At 40.7% G+C, this 27,221-nt stretch overlaps 1 protein-coding gene across 1 annotated transcript in view; it reads right to left on the minus strand.

Moving 5' to 3' along the window:
- Positions 1–27,221, minus strand: part of LOC120561038 (voltage-dependent N-type calcium channel subunit alpha-1B-like) — a 261,579-nt gene that overhangs the window by 118,652 nt on the left and 115,706 nt on the right. Inside the window, exon 8 of the mRNA XM_039804005.1 lies at positions 4,485–4,588. Coding sequence (XP_039659939.1) covers positions 4,485–4,588 — 104 coding nt within the window. The remainder of the gene's footprint in view (positions 1–4,484; positions 4,589–27,221) is intronic.

The following is a 27,221-nucleotide window of genomic DNA, read 5'->3' on the forward strand; positions in this document are numbered from 1 at the left end:
GATAAATTAGCCTGAAGCTTAATGCTTACCTGTTCAGGAGGAAATTAGCCAACTCGGCGTCCTTTTGGGCTCTAAGCTGTCTCCATCTTTTAAATACAATACAATACAATATTTACCCAGATTTTTTTACGTCTCTGGTCATGCTTTACAAAAACGCCGAGGTTTTTTAGGTCAGGTAGAATCAATCTCTGTTGTTTTGTTTGTTGCTTCCATGGCTGTAGCGCGCTGGGTTTGCGTTTTACAGGTATATGTGGTACCCCGGCCCGGCTGTCAAAATGGGCAATTGACACCAAAACACAAACAGCTGGCCAATCGAGTGAAACAGAGGGGAGAACTAGACTGACTGCTGAACCCAGCAGCTTTTTTGGAAAGAGAAGGTGGTGGCAGACAGGGGCCGAAAGAACGCGACAGGGCGGAAGTGCATCAGGAGCAGCTGATGAGTTCAGATTAGAGCGGAAAGCCGCTGCTGCTGCAGGAGCAGTCTGATCCTGGACCAAAGACAGGTAGGATGAACGAGGCTCAGCTGGAGAGCGAGGGAGGCTTAATCATTTTAATAAGTTTAACCAACAGGTATTTCTGGTGCCAACTAGCCAGGGTAGCAACGTTTAATCAACTAGTCCACTAGCCGTCATGTACCTGCTCCGTTAGGGCTGTGCAATTAATTGAATTTCGATTTCAATTTCGATTTTGGCTCCCAGCGATCACCAAAATAGTATAATCGAGAATATACGATTATTTTGCCATGTTCTGTTTTGCAAGAACACTCTTATTTTGTCTTGTGACACGCAGATGCGCACATGCGCACATTCGCACGCTGCACATCCGCACGCGCACATCCGCACGCGCACATCCGCCCCTCCCGCAGCCAGTCAGGGAGGCAAGTCGTGTGCATATCATCAGCTGGAATGTAAAACTCAGCGCGAGTAAAGATGGCAGCAGCGTTTGGTGAGCAAAAAAAGGCAAAACCAACTCAGTTGTCTGGGAACAGTTAACGTTAGCTAACCCTGCAGTCCCTCTGCCTTTGCCCCCCCCCCCCACTGTAGTATACTGTCTATAGACGTTGTATCCCCCGGCCCGTTTTTTTTTTTTTTTTAAATTTTTTCAGCTTAGTGGGGTGCATAGGCTCCCCCCTTTTTTTTTTTTTTTAAAATTTTTTTTTTTTTGTTGGGTGCATAGGCATACTGCTCAAAAACAACATGAAAAAACATAGTCATGTTCCCTCAGCATTTAGTTTTGTTGTTAAACTTTATGTAAATGTGCAGGGACGTTAAATCACCTGTTTCACGTAACGTTACTCTAAGGTACCGTCTATGTGCTGGATTTTTCCTAAGGTTAGCTAGCAAATAAGCCCACTGACGGCGACATTATTGTTGATATTTTGGCACAATGTTTCGTCATGACAGTAGTAGTGGTCATAGTGAGTGAACATGTGATGTGAGATGCACATTGTGTTACGTCTGTGGAACTGTTCATTAGCTGTGTAACGTTATGTGTGATATGTGTAAAGCTGAACCAACTCACAGTAGTAAAACAGATTTTATTCTGATCCAAAGACTCTTTCTGTGAGATAAAGGACACTAACAGATTATACCCTGGAAACTTGTGTTAATGAGTAATCAGGTTAAATAATCTTGATTTCAATATTGACCAAAATAATAAGGATTATTATTTTTTCCATAATCGAGCAGCCCTATGCTCCATCTGTGTTTTTCAGTTTTTTTTTTACTAAACCTACTAATCTAACCTGAGCTAAGTCACTTACATACAACACACTCTAAACATACAGGACTCATGCCGTCTCACTGAAGGTTTCACTCCTGATCCAAGCTGGCCCAGTGACATCGTTAGCAGAGCCGACAATAACAACAACGGACATGCTAGCAACAGGTCATGGGGAAGGCCTAGAGGTAAACGGGTAGGCATCAGAAACAGGCTGAGGAACAGGGCACACTGCACACCACTGCCCAGCAGGGCTGGACTGGCCATCGGGCATACCGGGCATTTTCCCGGTGGGCGAACGCACTTTTGGGCCGAATCGCCGATATATTAGGCCTTTTTTTTTTGCCGGGCGGGGCCGGCCCATAAAGAACTCACAGCGGCCCATTGGTTAATTTTCTTTATTGGCACGGGCCTGACCTAGTCAAATCCAGGAACCCCCCTCCCCCCTCCGGGCCACAAATTTACGAATCCCACTATGGCCACGCCTCCCGACCCTGAGACACGAAGCTGTAATAGTTATGCTGGAAGTTTAGCATTCACGTTAAAATGGACAAACGACCACCAAAGCGCAAGGGAAGTGCAGAGAAATTACAGGAGAAAAAGATTAAGAATCTACAGGCGGATTCCTCAAAATGTGCCAAAATTTCTGACATGTTTGGGGCTTTAGTAGCTGCTTCAACATCTGCATTACCTGAAGCAAAGGATAAGGAGAGGTGGCAGACGGACATGCAAGACATCATCTGCCTCACTAAGACGTAGTTACCAACCCTCGATACCAGACCACGCAATTCAACCAGCGGATCACCTCTCAGTTGCATCACCTCTCACTGCATGGAGATGCATTACATTACATGTCATTTAGCTGACGCTTTTATCCAAAGCGACTTACAATTGCTGTATATATATATCAGAGGTAACACACCTCTGAAGCAACTAGGGGTTAAGTGCCTTGCTCAGGGACACATTGGTTGATGTACTGCAGTGGGAATCGAACCCGGATCTCCCACACCAAAGGCATGTGTCATATCCACTGAACTATCACCACCTCCCTCATGGTGAACAACTACTGGTGTGACAGCAGAAACGTCCATCATCTCACACATTCCTGCTCACCCAACCTGGAGCTCCTAACAATCAAATGTCCCCCGTTTTACCTTCCTGGGAAGGACATTCAGAAGTGTAAACATCATGAAGGCAGCTGGACCAGACGGTATTACTGGCCGTGTCCTTAAAGCCTGTGCTGACCAACTAGCACCTGTATTCACGGTAATATTCAACCTCTCCCTCTCACAGTCTATTATCTATATCTATTATTCTCGCCTGCTTTAAAAAGTCTATCCTAGTCCCTGTACCAAAGAAAGCCCAGCCTACCTGTTTAAATGACTACCGCCCCATAGCCCTTACATCTGTGGTGATGAAGTGTTTTGAGAAAATGATTAAAAGATTCATCATATCCTCCTTACCTGCCATGCTAGACCCCTTGCAGTCTGCATATCGTCCCAACAGATCCACAGACGACGCCACAGCCTACATGTGCCACAGAACGCTAGCCCACTTAGACACCAAATGAGGAAATTATGTTAGACTGCTGTTTGCGGACTATATCTCAGCATTTAACACCCACCAGACTGGCCACTAAGCTGAGAGACCTAGGTCTGCACTCCTTCCTGTGCAACTGGGTCCTCAACTTTCTAACAAGCAGACCCTAGGTAGTGCAAGTGGGCCACCATGTCTCATGCCCCCTCACCCTCAACACCGGATCCCAAGGCTGTGTATTGAGCCCCCTGCTGTACTGTTATACACCTACAACTGCATGGCTACGTCAGACTCCAACATAATTGTAAAGTTTGCTGACGATACAGCTGTGGTAGGTCTGATCACCGAGAAAGCCTACCTGATGGAAATCAACCACCTTTAGAATTGGCGCCAGGAAAACAATCTCTCAAAAACTAAAGAGCTGATTGTGGACTTCGGCAGGAAACAGCAGAGGATCTACCATCCACTCAGGATCAGCGGGGCTCAGGTGGAGAGGGTGGACAGCTTTAAATACCTGGAGGTTCATATCACTCATGACCTAACATGGTCGCTCTACATCCCCTCCCTAGGAAAGAAGGCCCGTCAGCGTCTCCACCATCTCAGACGCCTGAGAGACTTTAAGCTCTCCGTCAGGGTGCTCAGGAACTTTTACACATGCGCCATAGAGAGTATCACCACCTGGATATGCATTAGCACCCAAAAAGACCACCTGGCCCTTAGGAGGGTGGTCCGCTCGGCTGAGCGGATCACTAGAGCTCCTCTCCCCAATATGCAGGACATTTACATCAGGCGCTGCAAGGCTAAGGCCACAAAAATTCTCAGGGAACCTAGTCACCCCAGCAACTCACTGTTCTCTCTGCTGCCATCAGGGAGGCGTTATCATTGCCTGAGAACAAACTCCGAGAGGATGAGGAGGACCTTCTTCCCTCAGGCTGTCCGTCTGCTCAATGAGAACTGTGGCTAGCCCCCCAGCCACCACCTCATTTTCTATTCTCTTACTCTGTTGTGTTGTATATAACTATCTTTCATGGATTTTATTGTTATTGTTTTTATTACAGGTAAACAGTGAATTTCACTGCACATTGTACTGTGTATGATTCTGTATGTGATGATTTGAATTTGAATTTTTAGTCCACTAATCATGCACATCCCTTGTTAAAATTGGGGTAAATCTTGGTAAAAATGTAAAGAACATCTCTTCTCAGGTCATCCACACAGTTTGTACTCACCCTGACAGCACACCTAACACCAGGTTGAGCATGAAGAAGGAACCGATGATGATGAGGGGGATGAAGTAAAGCCAGTTCCACGTGTTCCCTGAGGCATCATTGGCCTAAACACACACAAATGCAGAGACAAAGAAAGCACTGTTAATACTGTTCACTTCACTCCACAACACTGATGCGGTTGTAAGAAGTCGATCTATGTTTTTCTTAGTGTCAACTAATCCCATGAAAAGACCAAAAGCCACAAACAACATATTCTGTCTGTGGCTCTCAGCCCCAAACCCACTGGTTTCTGTTCAAGATGTAAATCTTATGTAATGTGAATGGCTCACACATACAGTTACAAATAGTGTATTTGTTGTGGACTGTTTTCAGAGGCGGATTAAAGATGCAGTAGGTAAGTCTTATAAAACTAACTTTCTGTCATATTTGCTGAAATTGACCCTATGTTCCAGTAGAACTACATGAATTATGTAATATAAAAAAATCCAGCTCCTCTGGCACCTCCTACAGCCTGTAGTGCGATTGGCAAAATTCCACTGCTCCCGGTTGACTTTCTCCAATCACGGCCACAGGGGGGGGTCTATCTGCGTGTCAATCACTGCTCATGCACGCACACGCATATAAGAGCGTTCTCCCCCTCCCCCCTCCCTACACACAAGCTGCAGAAAGGTTTCCCTAAACTCGGGTGAATATTGGAGTGGTTTTTCAGAGGTGGCGTGAGCTCCGGGATTTTAAAGATCTTAAGAACGATGCAGATGTAGCCACATTTCTTCTCGACCATTTATTACCATAAATGATTTATCTTTCACTTGGTTATTAGTAGTCAAAAGTCCACAAAGTTATGTTGGTGAGGATAATAGTAACGTTTGCACAGTGGTCGGTCTGATATGATGCTGAAATGGCTAACGCTAGCCTGCTAGTTAGCATCGTTTTACGGTTGGTGAGTAAAGTGTTTAGTTGTCTGACATGCCGGCCAGCAGTTCTGTCAAACTCCCTTGTGTGTAAGGGGCTTAGGAGACGTTTTGGGCTGCAGCAGAAAGGGGGTAGGGACTGAGAAGTTGTTGATGTTCAAATTTGTTGGCAAAGTCCTGGATCCTCCTCAGAACACCAATTTTACTACAGCAGCTGTAATACACAATTGGTGTTCTGAGGAGGATTTGGGGCAGAAGGACGTTGTATGTGGGATTTAGTCAAAATAAACATGGTACATGTTATGACACCCATTGCACCCATTGTGTGGCTCATTGCCATGTTTTAATACTCTTTGGACAACATGATAATTGTACTGAGTAAAATGAGCACCATACAATATAAAGCATTGGTCATCAACTACATTTTTCCAAGGGACAACAATTTTCTAAGCAGACACTGTGGGGGCAGTGTCTGCTTACAAAATAAAATAAAATGTATTTATAGCTAATCATTGTTTGATGTTTTCACTTTCTTCCTAAAAAAAAACCATAGGAAATTCATAATGATAACTAGATAGTCTACTTAACTAGAAAATGATCTCAGACTAATGCCTACCATACACTAGAAGACTTTGAACAGACTTTGAAAAGACTAAAGTCTGACACCATCTCCCATCTAAAGACAATCATCTCACATCTTACGTCATAATATGGAAAGACTGGGGATCTTGGAAGGTCACACATAGAGGGTGACCGATCGGATTAATCAGCTGATTTTTGGCATTTTTACATAATCGGCATCGGCCAATATCCAAGTATATCAAGCCGATTGATAGGCAGGCGCATCTGGGGGCAGCCTAGTAGAAGAAGAAGATATGTTTATTTATATTAGGACAATGCACATTAATCAACATTTCTGTAAATGCGCCAGTGTTAGCCAGTCGGCTAATTTTCAACTGTAGTCCTAGTTGCATGCATGTCTTTATGGTGGGAAGAAACCGGAGCACCCGGAGGAAACCAAAACGCGGGGAGAACATAATCACCTGGGCAACAGCCTCTTGCTGGGAATGTTGTTGTTGTGTTCAACGCATGCTGCCCCTAGAGTCAATTACCAGCAGAGTGAGCAGACCTCATCCAGTGCCTTTGGAGGAGCTAAGTTCTTTGGAGAAAACAGTAAGGATTACATTCTTATATATTTAGTCCTTAATTAGTTAACTATGACATGTTACTGCCAACTTTGAGAAAAAACATGAATAGGAGACATAACGTTCGGCTACTTTGGCTATTGATAGCGTAGTTGAAGTTGCATTATCACGGTAGAAGGGTTGCTATCATGTCACAGTAATTAAGCTTGAATTTAGAACAGTGGATCTGAGACTTTTATTTGTTCTGTTTGTGTGTCTTGTATTTGAGAGGGTTGTCAACTCAATGCAGAGAAATAAGTTAAGTTATAAAAGGGAGACCACCGCACCAAATCAGACTAGTGAAGGACTAGCTTTGCTTTGCTAGCGCTGTTACTAAGCACACCGTTTCGGAAAGACCAGAGGCTCCAACTAATGCTTTTGATGATGCATCCTCAAAATAGCAGTGTGTGCAACGCAACTAACTTTATAACTGTCGACAATTCAATTTTTTTTTTTTACTTATTCGTATGAGAGAATCAATCACTCCCTCTCAGGCTGTGTGCGGAGTGGAGCTCCTTCTCTCACACACACACACCCACACACACACACTGCAGCAGCACCGTGTTCAGAGTCAAAAGCGTGATTGCACTTTACTATAGTTGATGCTGGCAATGCTCATAATATAAATGCAACTAGTCGTTTGCATGTGAGAGCGGAAACTCAAACAAAATTGTCGAAATATCTCGCAAGAAAAGTGCACATGGCTATCACAATTAACTTTCCTCATTACACGTGTCTATGGTCTTTGGGTCCTACATAGCATCTACAACGTCACCGCTAGTAGCCGGTGTCGTCCTTGCATGCAGGCTGTGTAATGTACAAAGTCTTTTTTTCCCCCTTTTTGCGATCATTAGGTTATGTCCATTTGGCTTTGTCCGTCACACAAAACCAACAAACCAAAAATTCATGTTTCAGGACAGTTTTTGGGAAGATGATAGAAACGTTTTTAGCCTTGTATTACTTACTATTACAGTACACGGTATTATTAGCTGAATTATAAAAAAAAAGTTAGATTTTATATCTATACCTATCTATAAAATGACTTGAAGATGAAGATACAATACAAAAATACTAACTTAACCTTGTATTTTCCCCCTTTTTTTAGTCATTACAGTCTGATGGCTGAAAAGAAAACCACCTCCTTATGGCAGGGCTTCATCCAGCCAACCCCAGGGAAGGCCAAATGCAAATGCATGTTTATTTTAAAAAGTTTATTTTCTTCTTACCTGTTTCGTTTATTTAATATATTTTTTATACATTATTTATACAATAAGTTTTTACATTATGCATTTTTTATTTAACTATACAAGTGTTCAATCAATGTTTCTGTTGAGAAATTTTGTGTATCTTAACTAATTATTATTTTGTGTATCTTAACTAATTATTAGTGTTACATTTTTCTTTCAAATAGAGGTTTAAAAACAAGCACATATCGGCCAAAATAAATCGGCAGCATTTATCGGCTATCGGCCGACCCTGATTTCTAAAGATCGGCATCAGCCAGAGAAAAACCCATATTGGTCGACTTCTGGTCACAAATTGCAAGACTACAATTAGATTCGTTTTGAAAGATGTAACCCAGATTGATTTTCTGTTCTGCCGTACATGCAGATTAATGGCGGCAGTATTGAATGTCTGCGTTTATGCGGCCATAAATCTCCTGTTGGATGATGCGCTTTAGAAGGGTTGAAAATCGTCAACTTTCCCTCTTTAACGTTTAGCTTAGCGCGGCGCCATAGCAACCATAAACACCACTGACTCGCCATTTGCTGCTTCTTGTTTGGTGCTGGAGGGAGCGCACCCGTTGGTTGTTGACAATTTTCACGAGATTTAACTTCACTACCAATACTTGAAACTTACTATGATATCAATATGTTTGATTTTGTCGGACCGTCGAGATGGGCAAAACCTGGTGTAAGGTTGTCATAAGTGGCAGCTCACTGAGGAGTGATGGTTAAAATTGGTGATTACGTCACTGTAGTATGCCGTGTCCTGATTGGTGGAAAAAGCTTGTTGTAAGCTAAAAATGTCACTCTCAAAGAGCCTATAGCAAAAAGTTGATGTAAAAAAACGTAGCTTTAATGAAGGACGGAGTGATGTATGCATTCGTCTTTCTAAACCTGCGTGCCTCATTTGCAATTAAACGATCACTGTTGCAAAAATATACAATCTCCGGCATCATCATAACACAAAGCATGCAACTTTCAAAGAGTCGTACCCTGAGCAGTCAGAGAACCGTCACAGAAAAATAGCCACTTGGATGGATATAGCTGGATATTCCCATTTTAGCGGAATTATTACCCAAACTTTAACTGAACAACAGAGGGCAACAAGTGCATCTCTTCAGGCTGTCTGGGGTTTTCACCAAGCATAACAAACCATTTACCACTACTGAGGGTTCTCTGTTTCTCTGTCTCTTGTAGCTAATGTGACTGTAGGGTTAGGCTGAATCTCTTGTGTCTTTTTTGAGTTTTATACATTTGAGTGCCTTTTTATGTGTGTGACATGTAAGTTATGGTTCTAATAGTTGATAATGGTTCTGTAATATAATATATTTTTATATGCTTTTGCCTGTTATGTTTTTATTTGGCAATAAAGAGATTTTTGTTAACAAAGAAAGAACAATCAATGACATTCAAAACAGTGATAACTGGTACAAGGGATTTATGAATAAACAAAGAAATTCAACATTATATGTGAAAACAAAATGGGAAAGGGATAGTAACATGAAAATAACTGATAAAGAGTGGAATGATTGCTGCATATCACAGTGGAAATGCACAAACTCATATTCATGGAAGGAATTTGGTTGGAAATGTTTGATTAGGTTTTTCATTACTCCAAAACAGAAAATTTCTGGCTCCGGGGAGGAGACTAAGTGCTGGAGGCAGTGTGGAAGTGAAGACGCCAACCATTGGCATATACTCTGGGATTGTCCAGTAATAAAACAATATTGGATAGAGATACACAAAGATATCGAAAATATTTTTAACATGAAAATACCCTTCAAGTTTACCAATTTTATTTTGGATACAACTGACTTTTTACCGGATTATGCAAAGTATCTGTTTAGAATTTTAACTATTGCCTGTAAGAAAACTGTTACCAGACACTGGCTCCTCCATGATCCCCCTACTCAGGAAAGATGGATTGAATGTGTTAATGAAATCTACCAGATGGAAAGACTAACATTTTCACTCTGTTTGCAGATGAATAAATTTGTAGTCTTATGGTCAAAATGGGTATCCTATGTTAATCAAACACTACATGCAGGAATGTTGTCTTGAATGCTCTTAAGATGATGGTAATCAAGGGTTTCTTCTACTGTACTTTTTTATTTTTTTATTTTGTTTTATTAACAAAATAATTGTTTGTTGTCTTTAGCTCCTATATGTATTAGAGATTTGTCATATAGTAATGCACCCTTTTGTTTTGTGTTCTAATGTGTTCTTATATTTACAAAAATGGGAATGTTGGAATTGGAGAACTTTTATCTTGACCACAGACTGGAACTGTGACCATGCGATAAATGTAAATCTGACTATTGTATTGCTCCCAATGTTTCAAAAATAAAGAATAAAAAAAACAAAAAAACAGTGATAACTGAAACAGATATATAAAACAGCATGCAGTGTGTATAAAAATATTTATTGCAAACAGACCCAAGTAGTACACAGATAAGAACATCTGCATCTGCACCACCACCACAAAAGTGAACATAAAAGAACTATAAAATATATACATGCATATGACCAACGCAATCAACATATACACACATGCAGACGGCATCTTGGAAGTTTGTGATCAATACTTGTCACTTCTGGTGATGTAGCAGTCAGCTAGCGACGATTAGTATGATGACATAACCGTAACCAAGTGGTGTCTCATTTCATAGGGGTATGTTTTCAACCCTAGCCCTTACCACTCTGTTTCGAGGGACAAGGGCTAGGGGTAAGACGAAGGGGTAGGGGATGGGTAAGACAGAGAAATGGGATTCAGCCTTAAACTTGGTTTGCGATCCGCTAATTAACACACAGAAGAAGAAGTTGCTTTTTCACACAGAAGAAGAAATTGCTTTTTCCCCACAGAGAAGTAGGCTGGAGTCCATCCAGAGTTTAAAGGTTAGTATTATGAATTTATTACCGGTATTTATTCAGGGGTTTTACTGCACAGAGAAAGTTTTGCCTTTTCAACCCAAAACGTCTTATTGATTTCAGCGAAACAAAAAAAAAAAAAATCCCACCCCAAAACCTTTTTTTCCCTTCTCCCTCTCATCCACACTCACTACTGTATACACATGCGGCTGGCGCAGATTTGACTGGATCTGAACACTCCGCTGTATATCGCTGATGGTATCTCCGTTTGCAGAGTCAGACTGTGCCGGACTCTCCAGGTGACTATGCTGCTCTGGGGACCGGCAACGCAGTGAGAAACCGCTGCTGTTGGACGCAGAGCTCTCCGTCCGTGGGAGCTACAACTGCTGTCTGTCTGCGCAGCGGGCAACGTATTAAATTGAGACAGTTTTATAACCTGTAAAACTAAAAACATCTCGTATGTCGTGTTACGTCCTTTTTTCCATGTCCTGCTACATGTACAGTTCATTTTAATACTTGATGTGAGCCATATTGGAGTTGCCAGTGAAAGTGTGTAACGTAGAGTGTAAGCAGCTCCTCCCTCACTCCTCCCTCTCGTCTAAAAATCGTCACATCCGCAACCAGGATGTCTGCGCCCGTAATGGCAAACTCAACAACTCATAGCAGATCTCCACAAACCAATGGGTGACGTCACAAATGCTCTGTCCATTAATATTATACAGTCAATGATTTCACACTATGATGGTTACATTTGCAATTAATCCCCGGTTCACATGCCTGCCGAACTGTAGGGGTGGTCCGTTACACTACTGTAGGCCTATAGGCTATTCAACATCACTGACAATTAATTTATCAATATTTCAAAATAGAAAATATTACACTTAATAATGTTTTGTATTCATAACACTATTGTATTATTGTACAAATTAGCTACACTAGTAATAGCAGTTACCTTATGTAGGCCTAAGTCACTCCTACATTTTTCAACTGAGGAGCATAACGTGCTCCTTGGGAAAAAGATACGGTTATGCCCTGTTCATACTAATCAAATTAACTGGACTTTGTTGTCAGATGTGAAAGCCCCCTTCCCTTACCGCATTATATACCATTACATTTTAAATTTTGAATTGTTACCTGCAGAATTTTGTATTTTTCTTGACATTCCACAATTTGTGCCTGAAAATGTATCAGAGTGCAGGAAATGAAGTTTTTGACGCTCAAGATTCCCTGAGGGAGGACCCACAGACCCCCTGCTTCATATGTGTCCCCCCTAAGGCCAATTCTGAGCCAGGAAAACCCCTGGTATTATGAACACCTCAGAACAATTTCTCCAACACGGATGCATTCAATTTAAGGTTAATGTATTATGTTCTTAACATGCTTTTAATCTCATAGAAATTCAAACAAGTTATTAGCATGTTATTATTAATGTAAAACGCCTAACGTTAGCTAGTAAGGATATAACATTAGCAAATGTTATCAGCTGCGTTGTCGAGGTTACCATACCGTAACGTTAACATTACCTGCTAGTCAATATCGACTTATGTGTAAGAGACACAAAACAATCCAAACTGTGGGCAGATTGTCTATTTAAGCGGTTATACAAAGTTGCCAAAAATATTTGCAGTACAATTAATATTAGTACAATTATAAGAATTCTGCACCTCTTTCCGCGCGTGCACCCCCCACCCCAGCTATTGGTCAGCTATCAACGCAAATATAATCTAATTCTGTGGGAAACACTGCACTGACAACACTGCCATTTCACATCATGTCATATATGAATATGAATCAATTAGTTAAATAAATATATTAAAAGGTTTTACTTTTAATTATTTCATGGTACTTTGATTTCATAAGTCCATATTTATTTATTTCAAAAGACTTTTATTTTTTAAATCCACATTTATTTCCGTGGACTTTTATTTCCTTTTATTTGCCACATTTATTGATTTCCCTCTCTATTTATTTCCAGTTCTTATATGCAAATCAGGGGGCGTGGCAATCTCTCACATTAACAACAGAGCCGTGGGCAAAAAAGGCTGGCGAGTCAGTAGCGGAGTGGCAATCAGGACAGTCGGGACTTTTCCCGGTGGGCCGGATGCAAGATATGTGCATGGTCTGCTGCTTTGATAATATTTAATTTATTACAAACTAAAAAAACTAAATATATTTAATTGATATCCCTTAATTAACTAGTCTTAGGCAGTGTCCTCATTTAGGATTCCAGTGGCCTGAGGGTAGAAGCTCTTCCTGAGCCTCTCAGTGATGGCCTACTTTATCCGGTACCTTCTTCCTGATCTGAACAGGGAGTAAAGGCTGTTATCTGATTAGTGATTAGGATCTTTAATGATTTTCCTAGCCTTATTCTTGCGCCTGATGTGAATATCCTTTAGGCAGTGTAGGGCCTCACCTATTGTATGTGCAGCCAAACAAACCACTCTTTGTAGGGCCTTGTGGTCCTGTTCAATGTGGTTTCCGTACCAGTCAGTAATGTTCCCCGTCAGGATGCTCTCAATGGTGCAGGAGTAGAAATTCCTCGGTATTTGAGGGGATACCTAGAATTTCCTCAGGCATCTAAGGTAAAACAGTCTCTGCCTTGCCTTGCTCACCACCGAGTGAGCATGCAGCACCCAGGTCAGACCATCGCTGAAGTGGACACCAAGGTACTTGAAGTTGTCCACTCTCTAGCAGCTAGGATGCCTGTGTGTTTCGTACAGGGTTGTAACGTTACTCACACAAGATGAGCAACAGGTCTTGCCTATTCTTTCGCTTCCCAGGTGATAAAAATATGCAATGTGTAACATAGCTAAGCTAGCTAGCACGCCAAGCAGCAAGCAAGGTGACGTTTATTGTGTCAGAAAAGATATGTAGTTCAGTAAGCACAAAACTAAGTGGTACTAGGACAAACCTACAACAAATTGACTTTCTTCACTTGCAAAATTATCTTTAAAATTGATAGACATTGTCATGGTTGTATGTTTCTGTTTCCTGTTTTATTTTGGTAGTCTGGTTTTTCTGTCTTGTCTGGTCTTGTTTTACTTCCTGTCTTGTGTTTTACCGCCTGTTTGATTGTCCTGCCCCGCCCTGATGTGTTTCACCTGTTGAATCACCTGTCCCTTGTTTGCTCGTTACCTCATGTATTTAGTCTTTGTGTTTCCCTTGTCTGTTGTCAGGGCCCTATTTCAGGAAGGAGGTTTAACGATTTACCCTGAGATGGGAAACTCTGAGTTTTGGGTATCAGAACAGCTGATATGAGTTTGTTCAATCAACTCAGAGTAGGTTCACCACCACAATAAAAAGGCAGCATGAATGGAGCAATGATACTACGATTCACCATGGTAACAACCACATAAGGTTAAGGTTAGGGTTAGGTGCCTTGAAGGCAGTGGTCGCAGCGCTACCTGGAAGGAGCAGTTGGGGGCAAAAAACATCGAGCCTAATATTACTGTTGAAATGGTATAAATAATCTATTTTATTTAGGTGCAATACTGCGGGGCGAAAAAGTCCTAGGCCTACTAATCCCATTCTGAGGCTGCAGCACCATCATTAACATCCATCCATCCATCCATCTTCGTCTGCTTATCCGGTATCGGGTCGCGGGGGGAGCAGCTCCAGCAGGGGACCCCAAACTTCCCTTTCCCGAGCCACATCAACCAGCGCCGACTGGGGGATCCCGAGGCGTTCCCAGGCCAGGTTGGAGATATAATCCCTCCACCTAGTCCTGGGTCTTCCCCGAGGCCTCCTCCCAGCTGGACGTGCCTGGAATACCTCCCTAGGGAGGCGCCCAGGGGGCATCCTTACCAGATGCCAAACCACGTCAACTGGCTCCTTTCGACGCAAAGGAGCAGCGGCTCTACTCCGAGCTCCTCACGGATGACTGAGCTTCTCACCCTATCTCTAAGGGAGACGAACATCATTAACATAATTATAATTAATTATCTTTATATTTCAAAGGGTTTACATCATTCACCTGCAATAATAGCATATTGTGGAACTCCTTTTTAATGTCTCTTACTGATTTGTGTCCAGGGAACACTCCAAAAACGTTTAAAACATGTTTCAGAGCGAGTCACATGCACTCTTCTGACAGCTCTTTACAGTGGCTTTACTAATATGCTCTGCATCCCCAATGTTGTAAAGAAAACTGCTGTTTGCAAAACAATTAATGTGTCACAAATAATCTGCTGGGAGAGCATGTCAAAGATGGGTGACGTTAGTGATATAAGGTTATGTAGCCTAGAATGCATAACAGACTGGGAAGGAAAACAATACCGCTCAAATAGGAAGTTATCTGAAAATTAAAATGTCGGGGTTCAATATCATCTCCCGACATATAACACCCTGCGAAGTAAAGCAGCTTCTTCATCAACGGGATCGTTGACATAAGGAAATGCCATGTTTTTAGAAAAAAAATCCGGCTTGTGAGAATCTGCCGCATTAAATATATACATAAAAATATTACAGAGGAGAAATGGTCAAAAGCATGTTCTCTAGCTCAAACCCTATCCATAAATACTAACTCCAAACTATTGCAATATAAATGGATAAGTAGATTATACATAACCCCAGCTAAATTGCATCACTTTAATCCTAACATACCAGATACCGTCAAATGTAAAGACCAAAAATGAACGTTATTTCATTGTATGTGAGAGTGTCCACAGATACTCTCATTCTGAAAGAAGGTGTTGGACCTGGCAAGCCAGATCACTGGCAAGAAGGTGCCCCTTAGCCCTAAATTATGCTTATTAAATCTCTACCCAGACGGCTTTATAACATCTAACAAAGTTAGATCTCTACTGAATATTTGTTTTTTAGAAGCCAAACGATGCATTGCTTGCTCATGGAAATCGGACACACCCTGTGGTACATCGCAATGGTTGAAGGGAATGACTTTTTACTTAGCTTTAGAAAAGATAAGTTAAACAACAAAAAATAGGCTTGACAAGTTCGGGAAAATTTTGAGCGTTTTCTTCAATTTCCTTGAGAATAACAATATGGATGTGGATGGTCGGAGTGATAACTAGCTGGACTGAGTGGTGTTTTATTTATATATATATATATATATATATATTTGGTCAAAATTTTGTCCGGTAGTGTGCCATCTGTACTATACAGTGTTGAGATAAACAACTGCTGTGTGTTTTTAGTGTAAGCATACACCTATGGATGTACATACTCATGACTGTGGGTACTATAGCTACTACACTTGATCTTTTTTTTTTTTTTTTTAAGATAATTTTTTGGGCATTTTTAGGCCTTTATTTTGATAGGACAGCTTTGACTTGAAAGGGGAGAGAGAAGGGGAATGACCTGCACCAAAGGGACACAGGTCGGAGATGAACCTGCGGCCGCTGCGTCAAGGAGTAAACCTCTATATATCGGTGCCTGCTCTACCAGGTGAGCTAACCAGAGGCCCACTACACTTGATCCTTGGTCTCCTTTCTGTTTTATGTTATGTGCCTTGTTGTACTGATTTTGTCTGTTAAATTTACAAAAATAAATAGGCTACATGTTTAAAATATATATATATATATATATATATACAGTATATATATGTAAATACTTAATAAATAAAATCAATACATATCTGTAGCAAAGCAATCGGCTTGAAAATCTGTTCATCAGAAATGCTGATTTTTATTGTGGATAAACCACCTGCCTCGATAGAGGGGAAAGTGGGATTGTTGGCAAAGAATACATGGCATGAACACTATTTTTTTTGTTCCATAATGGGAATTATTGAGGCAACAGTCAAAGTTGAATAGGGTTGGGTACCGTTTGGATTTTTACGATTCCGATGCCGAACCGGTACTTATAAAACGATTCCGATTCCTAACCGATTCCTAAAACGATTCTTGAAAAACTGAAAAATGACATCAAAGAAAAACTCTTTTATGGAGTTTTTTTTTAATTGAAAATTATTTAAATTGAACAATATATTAACGTTTTAAAGTACTTTAATATATAATAAGTAAACCTAAGTCACCTAAAACATAACTACAATAATTTAACAAATAACAGTTACACTATTAACAAGTAACAACAAAATAAATGTTGTTGAGTTGGTATGCCAACCAGCTTCAAACTTTAGCATTTCTTTTGCAGAAAAATTACCATATTTGCCTTCTCTGGCAACAACAAAACTCTCTCAGATGGTGTCCAAGAGGCCTGTACACACAGGTATGAGTTTGAAAGGGCAGACAATTTGGGGAGGCTGTCCCCCCTCCCCCACCAGCAGGCTACAGGGTCTTGTCCTGAATGATAGACTAGCAGAGCAAGTGTAATATGTTTAGTAGCGATCACGTGCAGTGAATGGTTAATATGCTTTTACGTCCGTTTTGGTGAGCCCAGAGGGAAAATATGGCATTTTAAAAGTTACCTACCTACCTAATCCGTTCCAAATACTACCGTTTGGGTTTCGGTACCAAACCCTAAAGTTGAATGGTTCATTTGCAAAAACAGATCTCTGTTTTATTTATCTTACTTCATTTTCATAAATCATTTTCTTTTATTGTGCACTCAAAGGAATATCAGTCAAACTGGTTTTGATTTATTAAAATTAAGAATGGCTTTTATCTGTTTTTGCAAATGAACTCTTTTCTCTTTTCTCTTATTTTGCGTTCAGAATTATGTCACTCAAGTAAGATATGGCGTTATGTATGTGCTTCATTCCTGAGTGAGTAACTATATTTTGCAAGCACATTACATTACATTTTGAACAGAAATTAACACTTGCAAACTTAATTTTGTTAGAGCAAACAAAAACCTATTCCATGCTCAATAAATGTATTTGCATGTTTGCTATTATCCATCTTAACGTGCAATAATAACCCCTCTCACGCACTTTACTCATGTGCCCTCTCAAAAACTCTTTCTCTGCGCGCAGGTAGACGCTGCTGTGCGCAGGTCATGTCTCCCTCTCTCTCAACCTCTGCACTCTGTGCGTGCTCAACCCTGACACACTCACTCACATTTTCACAGCGTTACAGTTCAAATGATTAGCTGAAAGTAATGGATGATGAAAACATTAAGCCGCAATTCAAGTTGTAGGCCTAATAGTAGAATTTCTGACCAAACCAACCTAAATGTTTACAGTTCAATTGCATTAAAAAGTGAGAATATCCACTTTAATATAATAAATAGTGTTATACATTTGGAACACATTGGGAATTGATATAGGGGTACATGAGTTAATCTGACAGGGCTGTGGGGGAAAGCACTAATCTACAGTATTGGATATTATTGACCTACCGGTATATTACAGACATGCCTTAACAGTTGTGTTATTCATAATACCGTTGTGTTGTTTGAATTACAACAACATATCTCCTTGTGTGATTAACGTCATCCTTCACAAGCAATCTAACATTAGCCCAGCATGGATACAGTCTATGCTTTGAGTAGTCGTTAAGACTAGAAAAGCGCTATATAAAAACAGTCCATTTACATTTATTCAGATGACATGTCAGCTGCATAGACTGTTATGCTCTGCTGCTGTGTGCTAACGTTAGATTGCTTGTGAAGAATGAGTCAAATTAACGTTATTCACACAAGGAGATATGAGTCAAACAAAACAACGGCATTATAATACACAAAACCGAGTCAAGGCTTAATTCATCCCGGGTTAATCCGCTATCTAGGTTTTGTGAAATAGCTCTTAAACTTAGTTTATTGTAGCTGCGGTGTTCCTGGCGTGAGGTGCGCGAACCACGGCTCTCGTTTTCAGCACGAAGGCTCCGCAAGCTGTCGCGGACATTGCCGTGCACCTCTGAATTTTTTTAACTACGTGCCCACTGTGCGCTGAGCTCTCAGTTCGTCATTTCAATTTGGAGACAAACGACAGTCACGTTAATGATTAGAGTAGATAAATGTAATGTTTCGCGGTATGTCGGTGTTTAACATGGATGTGTTTACTTCTGTTGCCAGGCAGCCTGCTTTACTTAACTTCCGCTCTCTTCTTCTCTACTACTTCTTCCTTATTCACAGATTATTTTGTCTGTATGCCTTTTGGTTTCAGAGGATAGACCAATGAACAATGCGTTGAGCATAAACGTCTCCATGCATGCTCGTAGCACCGTGCCATTCTTAGATGGCACGGTGCTACGAGCATGCACAAGGATGTGCATGGTGTCATGCTCGAGTATAGCCGACGCTTTAGAACTCAATTTTCCAATTTTTTTCATCCATGTATTGTTTGATGACGAAAGCCACCAACTGGGCAGTCTACTTCAATACAAAGACAACTAGGTGCAGGCACTAACAGGGGAAGGGGTCGGGCAATCTCTAGCTAAGTTTCCATCCACTTGTCAATCGAATTATCTGAAGTTCGGTAAAAAAACTCATGCGAATAAAGCTGGTGAAAGTGTGTTTCCATCAAACAGCTTTAAAGCGAATAAAAACCTGTGCGTAATGACGTCACATGCTGTTTTGCGATTAAATTGGTATATCGAATTGATTTGAGACATTTTATGGTGTTTCCATTCATTTTTGCACTGAATCGCACAAGATTCAAGCGAACTTTTGCGAACAAAGTTTTGCTAGAAAAAGTAGTTGTTAATATTAGAAGCCAAGCTATAGCCTAAGCTCCAATGGGCCTTTGGCTGAGGACCAGCTCATCAAAAAGGTGGAACTTGCCTTATATTTTCCCTCCGGCACCGCTGCGAGACAACTCTCTTTTTTGAGCCGTGTATCGCTGTTTGAGCGCCTTCCATTTACTCCGCAGGACGTCCCACGGCTTGCCGTAAGGGACATTCTAAAACGCTTAACGTGAAAAAGCTTAACGTGGTTTAATGTATCTAAACAACGATCAGTCATCACCAGATGTATCGTGGTCATATCTTGTCATGAACACTTAAGCCTGTCAAAAAAACTAAATCGAAATCCAACGATTATAAGTTATCTCACGTTAATGTGTCAGATAACGTCCATAATATTTGGACATTGGGTTAGATTTGATCGTTTTAAGTGGTTATGATGAGCAATATAGAAGAGGATTTTTTTGGTGATGATTGATCGTTGTTTAGGTACATTAAACCACGTTAAGCTTTTTCACATTAGGACTTATAAAGCCAATGAGAACCGTGAGAACCGTAGTCAACCCCCAGCCGCTCCGCTGCCCTGAAGCAGAAACGCTTTATGTCAGATAACGTCCATAATAATTGGACTTTGGGTTAGATTATTTGACAGTTTTCCGTGGTTATGATGGGTAATATGAGAGAGAAATTTGGTGATGATTGATCATTGTTTAGGTACATTCAACCACGTAAGCTTTTTCCATAGGCTCTGCATAAACACTTAATGTCAGAAAATGTCCATAATAATTGGACTTTGGGTTCGAGTTTTTTACAGTTTTCAGTGGTTATGAGGAGCAATATGAGAGAGAAATTTGGTAATCACTGATCATTGTTTAGGTACATTAAACCACGTTAAGCTTTTTCCTCGCCATATTAATAATATTAATACGGCCACTGATGAAGAAAATATTAACGTGAGATAACTTCTATAATCGTTGGATTTCGATTTAGTTTTTTTGACAGGCTTAAGTGTTCATGACAAGATATAACCATGATAAATCTGGTGATGATCATCGTTGTTTAGATACATTAAACCACGTTAAGCTTTTTCAAGTTTAGCGTTTAATGTCCCTGTCGTAACTGTTGGTCATTTCCTTCGCGACCTCCTGATAAATGATGGCGTTTCTTAGATTTTTGCTATCTAAAATAGCTGTTATATTTTTCTGGTAAATTAAATTAAAAAAGTATCTCGTCTCCTCGTTTGTGGAATAATCTGTCATAATGTAGCTCTGAGTTGGAAGTGGCTGCAGAGGGCTGGGCATGTAAGTGCATTAGCTGGTGTTGGGGTGAGGCTGTCTCAGGCCTTGGCTGACAGAATGGAGAGAGCACATAAGGCAATAGAAAAAGCCATTAGTAGCCCTGTTCTGCCCCTAAAAGTGTTAGCCCGAGGACAGCCATTCACTCAACAGCAATGCCACACCTATATCGTCTAGAGACTAGACATAGATCAGGAGATAACAGGTTCATAAAAACACAATGAACCAGCTTTATGTTTAGACTTGAAATAAAAATCCTGACACTTGTAATATCCTCAGTCTTTATATTTGATCTCTTGATGTTTACAGTATCCCAAGAAATGGAGATTTCCTGTAAGCATGGCAGGGTGAGACAGGGGTTGTATAGCAGTCCTGAACAACAAGAGGCAGTGCATGCTCTGCACTGTATCTTGTTATTGCTGTCCTTTAGCCACCTTGTAAACATGCTGCTCCCCAGAGCTCCGTCTGATAGCATCTGAAAGTCTGCCTGCTGTTTACAGGTGAGTGGATACTGTGTCACAGGGGAGGACTCATGCAACTGACCCTAACTAGCCCTGACAAGCACTGGAAAAGGCTGACAGTTGACTATTGGTGCTTTCACAAAAATATTTACACAATGAGATTTTTGATAAATAATTATCAATGATGTGGATATAACGACTAAGTGGGTAAAGGCAAATTATAGAACAGCTAGAACATCTGTCATGCGCGCCGCATGATTAACATCGCGCAAGATCAGCGCAACGCTGCATTCTCTGTGTCCCAACCAGCCCACCAAGAGCCCACCAATGAGGGACAAAATGTACAGTCTTTGATCATTAGTGTCAGAGGGTCATTAGTGTTTTCCCAGACAGTGTTTGTTTCATTCCTGAGGTGCTGCAGAGGGATAATAACACAAGAAGGGGAAAGGATAGCCTTAAACTTTGGCATATTGTTTTTTAAATGGAATGATGTAATTAATAGGCTTGAAAAAAAATCTAAATCCATCTTATAAATATTGCTGTTATAAGTAAGTTACAGTTTCTGCTAGGACTTTACTGATGTGCAGAAGTAATCCATCCGAGTGCATTTGACCACCATAAAATCGGCATATGTCACACTGACCTGCCGGTCGCCGGTCATGGCTGAGCACGTGAAAATCGGCCAATTCCGGTCACCGGCTGGTCAATCGGTGCATCTCTACTCCCTAGAGTGGGAGCAGAGCGAACGAACGGCCCGCTGCTGGCTCATTAGCTAACATTAGCTTGCTAATTTCACCCACCTAACATGCCTTCATCATACGCTGATTACAGAAATCATCTAGGAATAGCAATGTGCTTTCCTTCAATTTGACAAGAGCGTGTGAATTAAACATTAAGTTCTTACATTTTACTAATTTAGAGGCTGGCTGGTAAGCTAGCTTGCTCGCTATGGGGCTAATTGTTTAGCGGTGCAGAGGGTGCAGAGAGAGAGAGGTCTATTACGGTCTTTATATTAAATATCATGGTGTAGGATATTAGTTTGTTAACGTCAGTTTATTTTGTAATGTGTAGGTATGTAAATGTCTTTTATTGTTGGAATAAATATACTTTCATGAGTAGTTATGTACATCTCGTGGTACGTTTGCCATTTTATGGACATAATGTGCAAAAACAGATATTCCAACCATTCAAACCTGTGTGTTTTTAGAGGAAACGTCATTTTTGACAGCTCTTATGTGTATTGGATTGATCAGATGAGATGAAAAATGAAAGCAGCCTTGTGTGGGCCTGTCACAGTTGCCTCACTCTCGTTTTCAAGCTGAACAGCCAATCAGATGAATTGACCAAAAAAAGGCAGAAAAAAGGCTGACACTTGGCGACGGTGCGGGACACACGGCACAAAGCAGGGCCAACGGCTGACGGTCGGCTTGGTGTGTCAGGGCCTTTAGTTATGCTGCTATAGTTTTAAGGCCCTGACACACTAAGCCGACAGCCGGGGACTAGTAGCGACGATGGCCGACTGTGGTGTCGTCTCTCGTCAGTTCGACGACCGTGAGGGACACACCGCACCTAGTTTGTGCGGTGTGTCCTGCAACTAGGACCGACGGCCGCCGGTCAATTTGGTGTGTCAGGGCCTTTAGACTGCCGGGGGGATGTCCTTTGACACACTGAGCTCTTCTCTCTTTCCAGCTGTGTGCATTCATGTCCCAGTAATTATTGTTACTAATTTACTCCAGGGAGTTTATTCCCCGGGTCCTTAAGTTTTCTCGCATCACAGATTTCCTTGGATTGGGGTTGCAACTAAATCGTGTTTGCAGCTGTTGCCGTGGTCCTCGACGCTCTGCAGTACTACTACCATAATTTCTAGTTAGTTCTATTATCTTTATTGTTACTATAATTGCCACTGTTCATCATACCAACTGCTGTAATTATTATGAGTCATATTTCTGTATATTTGTATAAGTGTCTCTGTGTCCCAACCAGCCCACCAAGAGCCCACCAATGAGGGACAAAATGTACAGTCTTTGATCATTAGTGTCAGAGGGTCATTAGTGTTTTCCCAGACAGTGTTTGTTTCATTCCTGAGGTGCTGCAGAGGGATAGTAACACAAGAAGGGGAAAGGATAGCCTTAAACTTTGGCATATTGTTTTTTAAATGGAATGATGTAATTAATAGGCTTGAAAAAAAATCTAAATCCATCTTTTAATATTGCTGTTATAAGTAAGTTACAGTTTCTGCTAGGACTTTACTGATGTGCAGAAGTAATCCATTTGTTTGGACTGAACTAAAGAAATAACTTCATAATATTTCCTTGGCAATGCGAAAACAATGATAGAACAGAAAACTAACTACATTTTTTGACTTTTATTATTACTTATTATTATTATTATTAACTAACTATCCACTGTACAAAGTCAGAATTGCTATGTTTCTAATGCAGTTTGATACTTTAATCAAGATTAAGGACAACACTAGTCAATGTTATGCTTCACCTACATTGATAAACATGCCAAACCTCAGACCAAACCCCAACTAAAATAATTTGGAGAACATCCACCTGACTACCAGTTGGATTTCATAAACACATCTGACAACTCCCACTGATTGCTCAACTCTAGATTCATTTTCTTCTTAGCACACCTACTATAATAATGTTCTTCCCTCACTAGCATGTTTAGCATTTAGATCCCACTGAAAAAGAAATCGAACCCTAATGCTCAATGGTCCCATTCACACCTACATTCTCTTCTAGAAGGCAGAGACATCTCCAGTCACCTCTCCGTCAGCTCCGCAAAATGTATGCTGAATTGTCTATTAAATATTAAATATTAAGGCTCTGAAACACCAAGCCCACTCCCCATACCAGCAGGCTGCTTCACTCCCCGCCGGGAAGACAGCGGACACCGGGAGATGGCTAGCTTGCTAACGTTAGTGCTTTCCTATGGTGTAACAAGAGGGAGTGAATGAAACATTAAGTTGGTACATTTTACTAATTTAAAGGGCCGGCCGGCCAGCTAGTTAGCTGGTTCATCCAGCACCAACCACGGTTCAGGGAGAGATCTAACGCTACGGTCTTTATATTAAATGTCACGGTAGAACATTTAGTTTATTTTGTAATGTGTCGGTATATGTCAGTCTTTTAAAAAACATGTTTATGTTGAAATAGATACAACTACATCAGTAGTTGTGTATCTCGTTTTTCATACGTTTGCAATCTTCTGGACATAAAAATACATATTCCAATCGTTCAAACCTATGTGTTTTTAGAAGGAACATTCAAACGTCAGTTTTAACCAGTTTTGACAGTCCTATGTATTTTGGTTTGATCAGATTAGATAAAAAATTAGAAGAGCCTTCTATGTGTGCTTTCACAGTCGTTTGTTTGTTTCCTCACTACCCTTTTCAAGTTGAACAGCCAATCAGACGGAATGGATAATTCACTTTGATTATAACATAAGGATAAGGAAGACAGAGCTATGTTACTGTTTTTTTTTTGTTGTATTTTATTGAACCTCACCCATGAAGGTGCAAATATATGGTGGTTAAAAATACGAATAGAAAATAAAAAATACAAGTGAAACTCAAATTATAAATATAAGGCCTAACTATATAGAAGTGGGACCATCTATTGTAATAGCAAAAAACAGAATAGTTTTTACATGATAAATATCTTAAACAAAAAGTTGAAGCTCATGAAATAAAAGGCTAATTGTTTGAAGAAAATGCATATAGCCTGAACAAGAAAAGTTTTATATTTTTCTGACAATGTTGCTGCACGGAGTTTATTGTATTTTGACGAAAATAAGTCACATCTGAATAAGTTTTATATTTTTCTGACAATGTTGCTACACAGAGTTTATTGGATTTTGACAAACAGGCTATATCGTGTCTGAATAAGACATTTGTTACTAATAGTTAGCGTAGCCTATATTGTGGACAGGATCAGGAAATAAAAATATATTTTATGCGTGCATTGGGTGCATTACCTGTCCTTACAGTCTAGGTGTCCTGACAGTGGAGCCTGCACTGGAATAAACTCCACAGTGAAGGTCTGTTGCCAGACACTCTTTACCAAATCTCATCTGCTCCTAGGGTTTACTCTTTTCTTTCTTATCCTACAAGCCTACTGTAATCGTATGTTTATCTCTATGTGTAGGTGGTATTTTAAAGGTTCTCTACACACAGAGCTATGGCTTTGTATAAAAAGGACAAAACCATGTCATAGTTCATGGCTAAAAGGTGTGCTAATGAGAAATTGACAGTCAGTGTTTTGCTCTCCATCCTGTACAAAGAGTCAGAGCTTTGGCAGGGACAGACGAGGGAGTTGTCAGGCCATGATGGATTGCCACTCTGATGAAGAGGACACAGCTGGGTCCCACAGCGGCAGGAAATGAGACAGCCGTCACTCCTCCTTTGACAATTCAATCTGAGAATCCACCAATCATATTCAGCCAGAATAAGCCTGTGCGGTCAGAGTGCATTACCAGTCTGTCAGTGATCCGGAAGACAGGAAAAAGGGATGTCTAAGGATGGATGAAGGAGTCATCTTAAACCCCCAACACTTTTGCCCCATATGGACCAACTCATGTTACCAGTGTTAGCAAACAGCAGTGTGGGTAGCAGCAGACTGACACACATGCACACATCCTCCGTACTGTCTAAACAGACTCCACCATAGCATGCAGACCGTAACAGCCAATAAGTATTCAGCAGGGATCACAAACCATCCCATGGCTCTGATCTCAGTAGTGATCAACATGTCTGCTGAAGATGCTGCAACCCATTCTTTCCTGACTCAGTTTAGGTAACTCGGCATCCAAATGGCAGCTAATTTAAATGTAAAAATGTGCATACCATTGCTGCACTGGAAAAAACTAATTGCAGCAAATGATTGAGTCTCATAAAGAAAAAGCTGCCAAAGAGATCCAAACTAAATTCATTTCAAATACGAATTAAATGTAGTTACCTTGATATAAGTGTGAGGCCAAACTCATTTCTTTCTACTCGAATATACTCTTATTCGAATGACCTACTCAATCTGCTTACCCTCTTGCTCTTGGGTAAAAATAGCTAATTTGTAGCTCTGTCCTGCTGTCCATGTTCCTGTTTACATGTGTAACTGTTACAGAGTATTTCACATCTCCCACACATTTTCTTGCTCTCAGCAACTAAACTACTATTGATTATATTTTCAACTTCCCTCCTATCCTTTCTCTCTTATTCTGTTTCTGTTTCCCTCTTTCAATCCTACTATGAAGCTCACACTGCTAAACACACATTCCTTTCCCACTACAGCTGTTTAATAATTTATCCTATTGCATAATTGTTTCCTTGACATAATATAATTCTGATTTTATGCAAATGGAAGAACGCTGTGATTTGTTTTATGCTAGCAGTTAAGTTGGCGTGCTGTGGTCCTAATGGGAGCTGTGGCTGTGTGTGAGTCATCCTCCACAGGCTCTTATGCTTGCCTCTAATCATCCCCCCCGAGTAAGGCTGGGAAGGGAAGGAGCAGTCATGAGGAAAAGAACAGTCTCTGCAACGATGCACAGGACAGACTAGCCTGTACATTCACACTGTAAAGTAAACATTTTAACAATATATGATATCATACGAAAACGTATGCACAACAATTTGTATGATATCCTACAAAATTACAGTCACATGACAGTTAAGTTTAGGGGTCTTTAGAGTTAAATTTAGATTATTTTATTTTACTGTGAGCTGGATAAAGGGCACCGTGAGGTTAAGGTCATTTCAGCGGCCATTACAATTAAGTTTAGCAAACAAAAGATAACCGTCATGCGGCAACAATAGTTAAGTGTAGGTACCAAAATGTTGAGTTAAGAATAGAAAAATTATTGTAGTTTGGGTTAAAACACCACTACCCTTAAATAGTACACCTGGGACACGAACACCTGTTTCCTGCATTACAGTATTGTGTTTTCCCCATAACTTCTTCTGGGACACAAACTACGCTCCCCTGCTGAAAAGTCCTGTGTTTTATGACCCAATCAAACAACGATATCTTCCTCCTTACACAGATCTTTGCACTCTTATACAGTGGCAGTCAATGTGGGGAATACAGGGGGGTGCTAAGTCTGTCCTGCTGGTGCCAGCACTGTGTTCCCATTAATACAGAAGCTGCGTTTGTTAGGAGTAGTTAACATTGTTTTTCATAATGTTAAAAGAATATGTTGATTGTGAGTTGTCATTTCTCTAAGGTTACCCAATCTGTGTGGGCCTGTGAG

The sequence above is a fragment of the Perca fluviatilis genome, chromosome 6 (genome assembly GCF_010015445.1).
Source record: "Perca fluviatilis chromosome 6, GENO_Pfluv_1.0, whole genome shotgun sequence".
Taxonomy (NCBI): domain Eukaryota; kingdom Metazoa; phylum Chordata; class Actinopteri; order Perciformes; family Percidae; genus Perca; species Perca fluviatilis.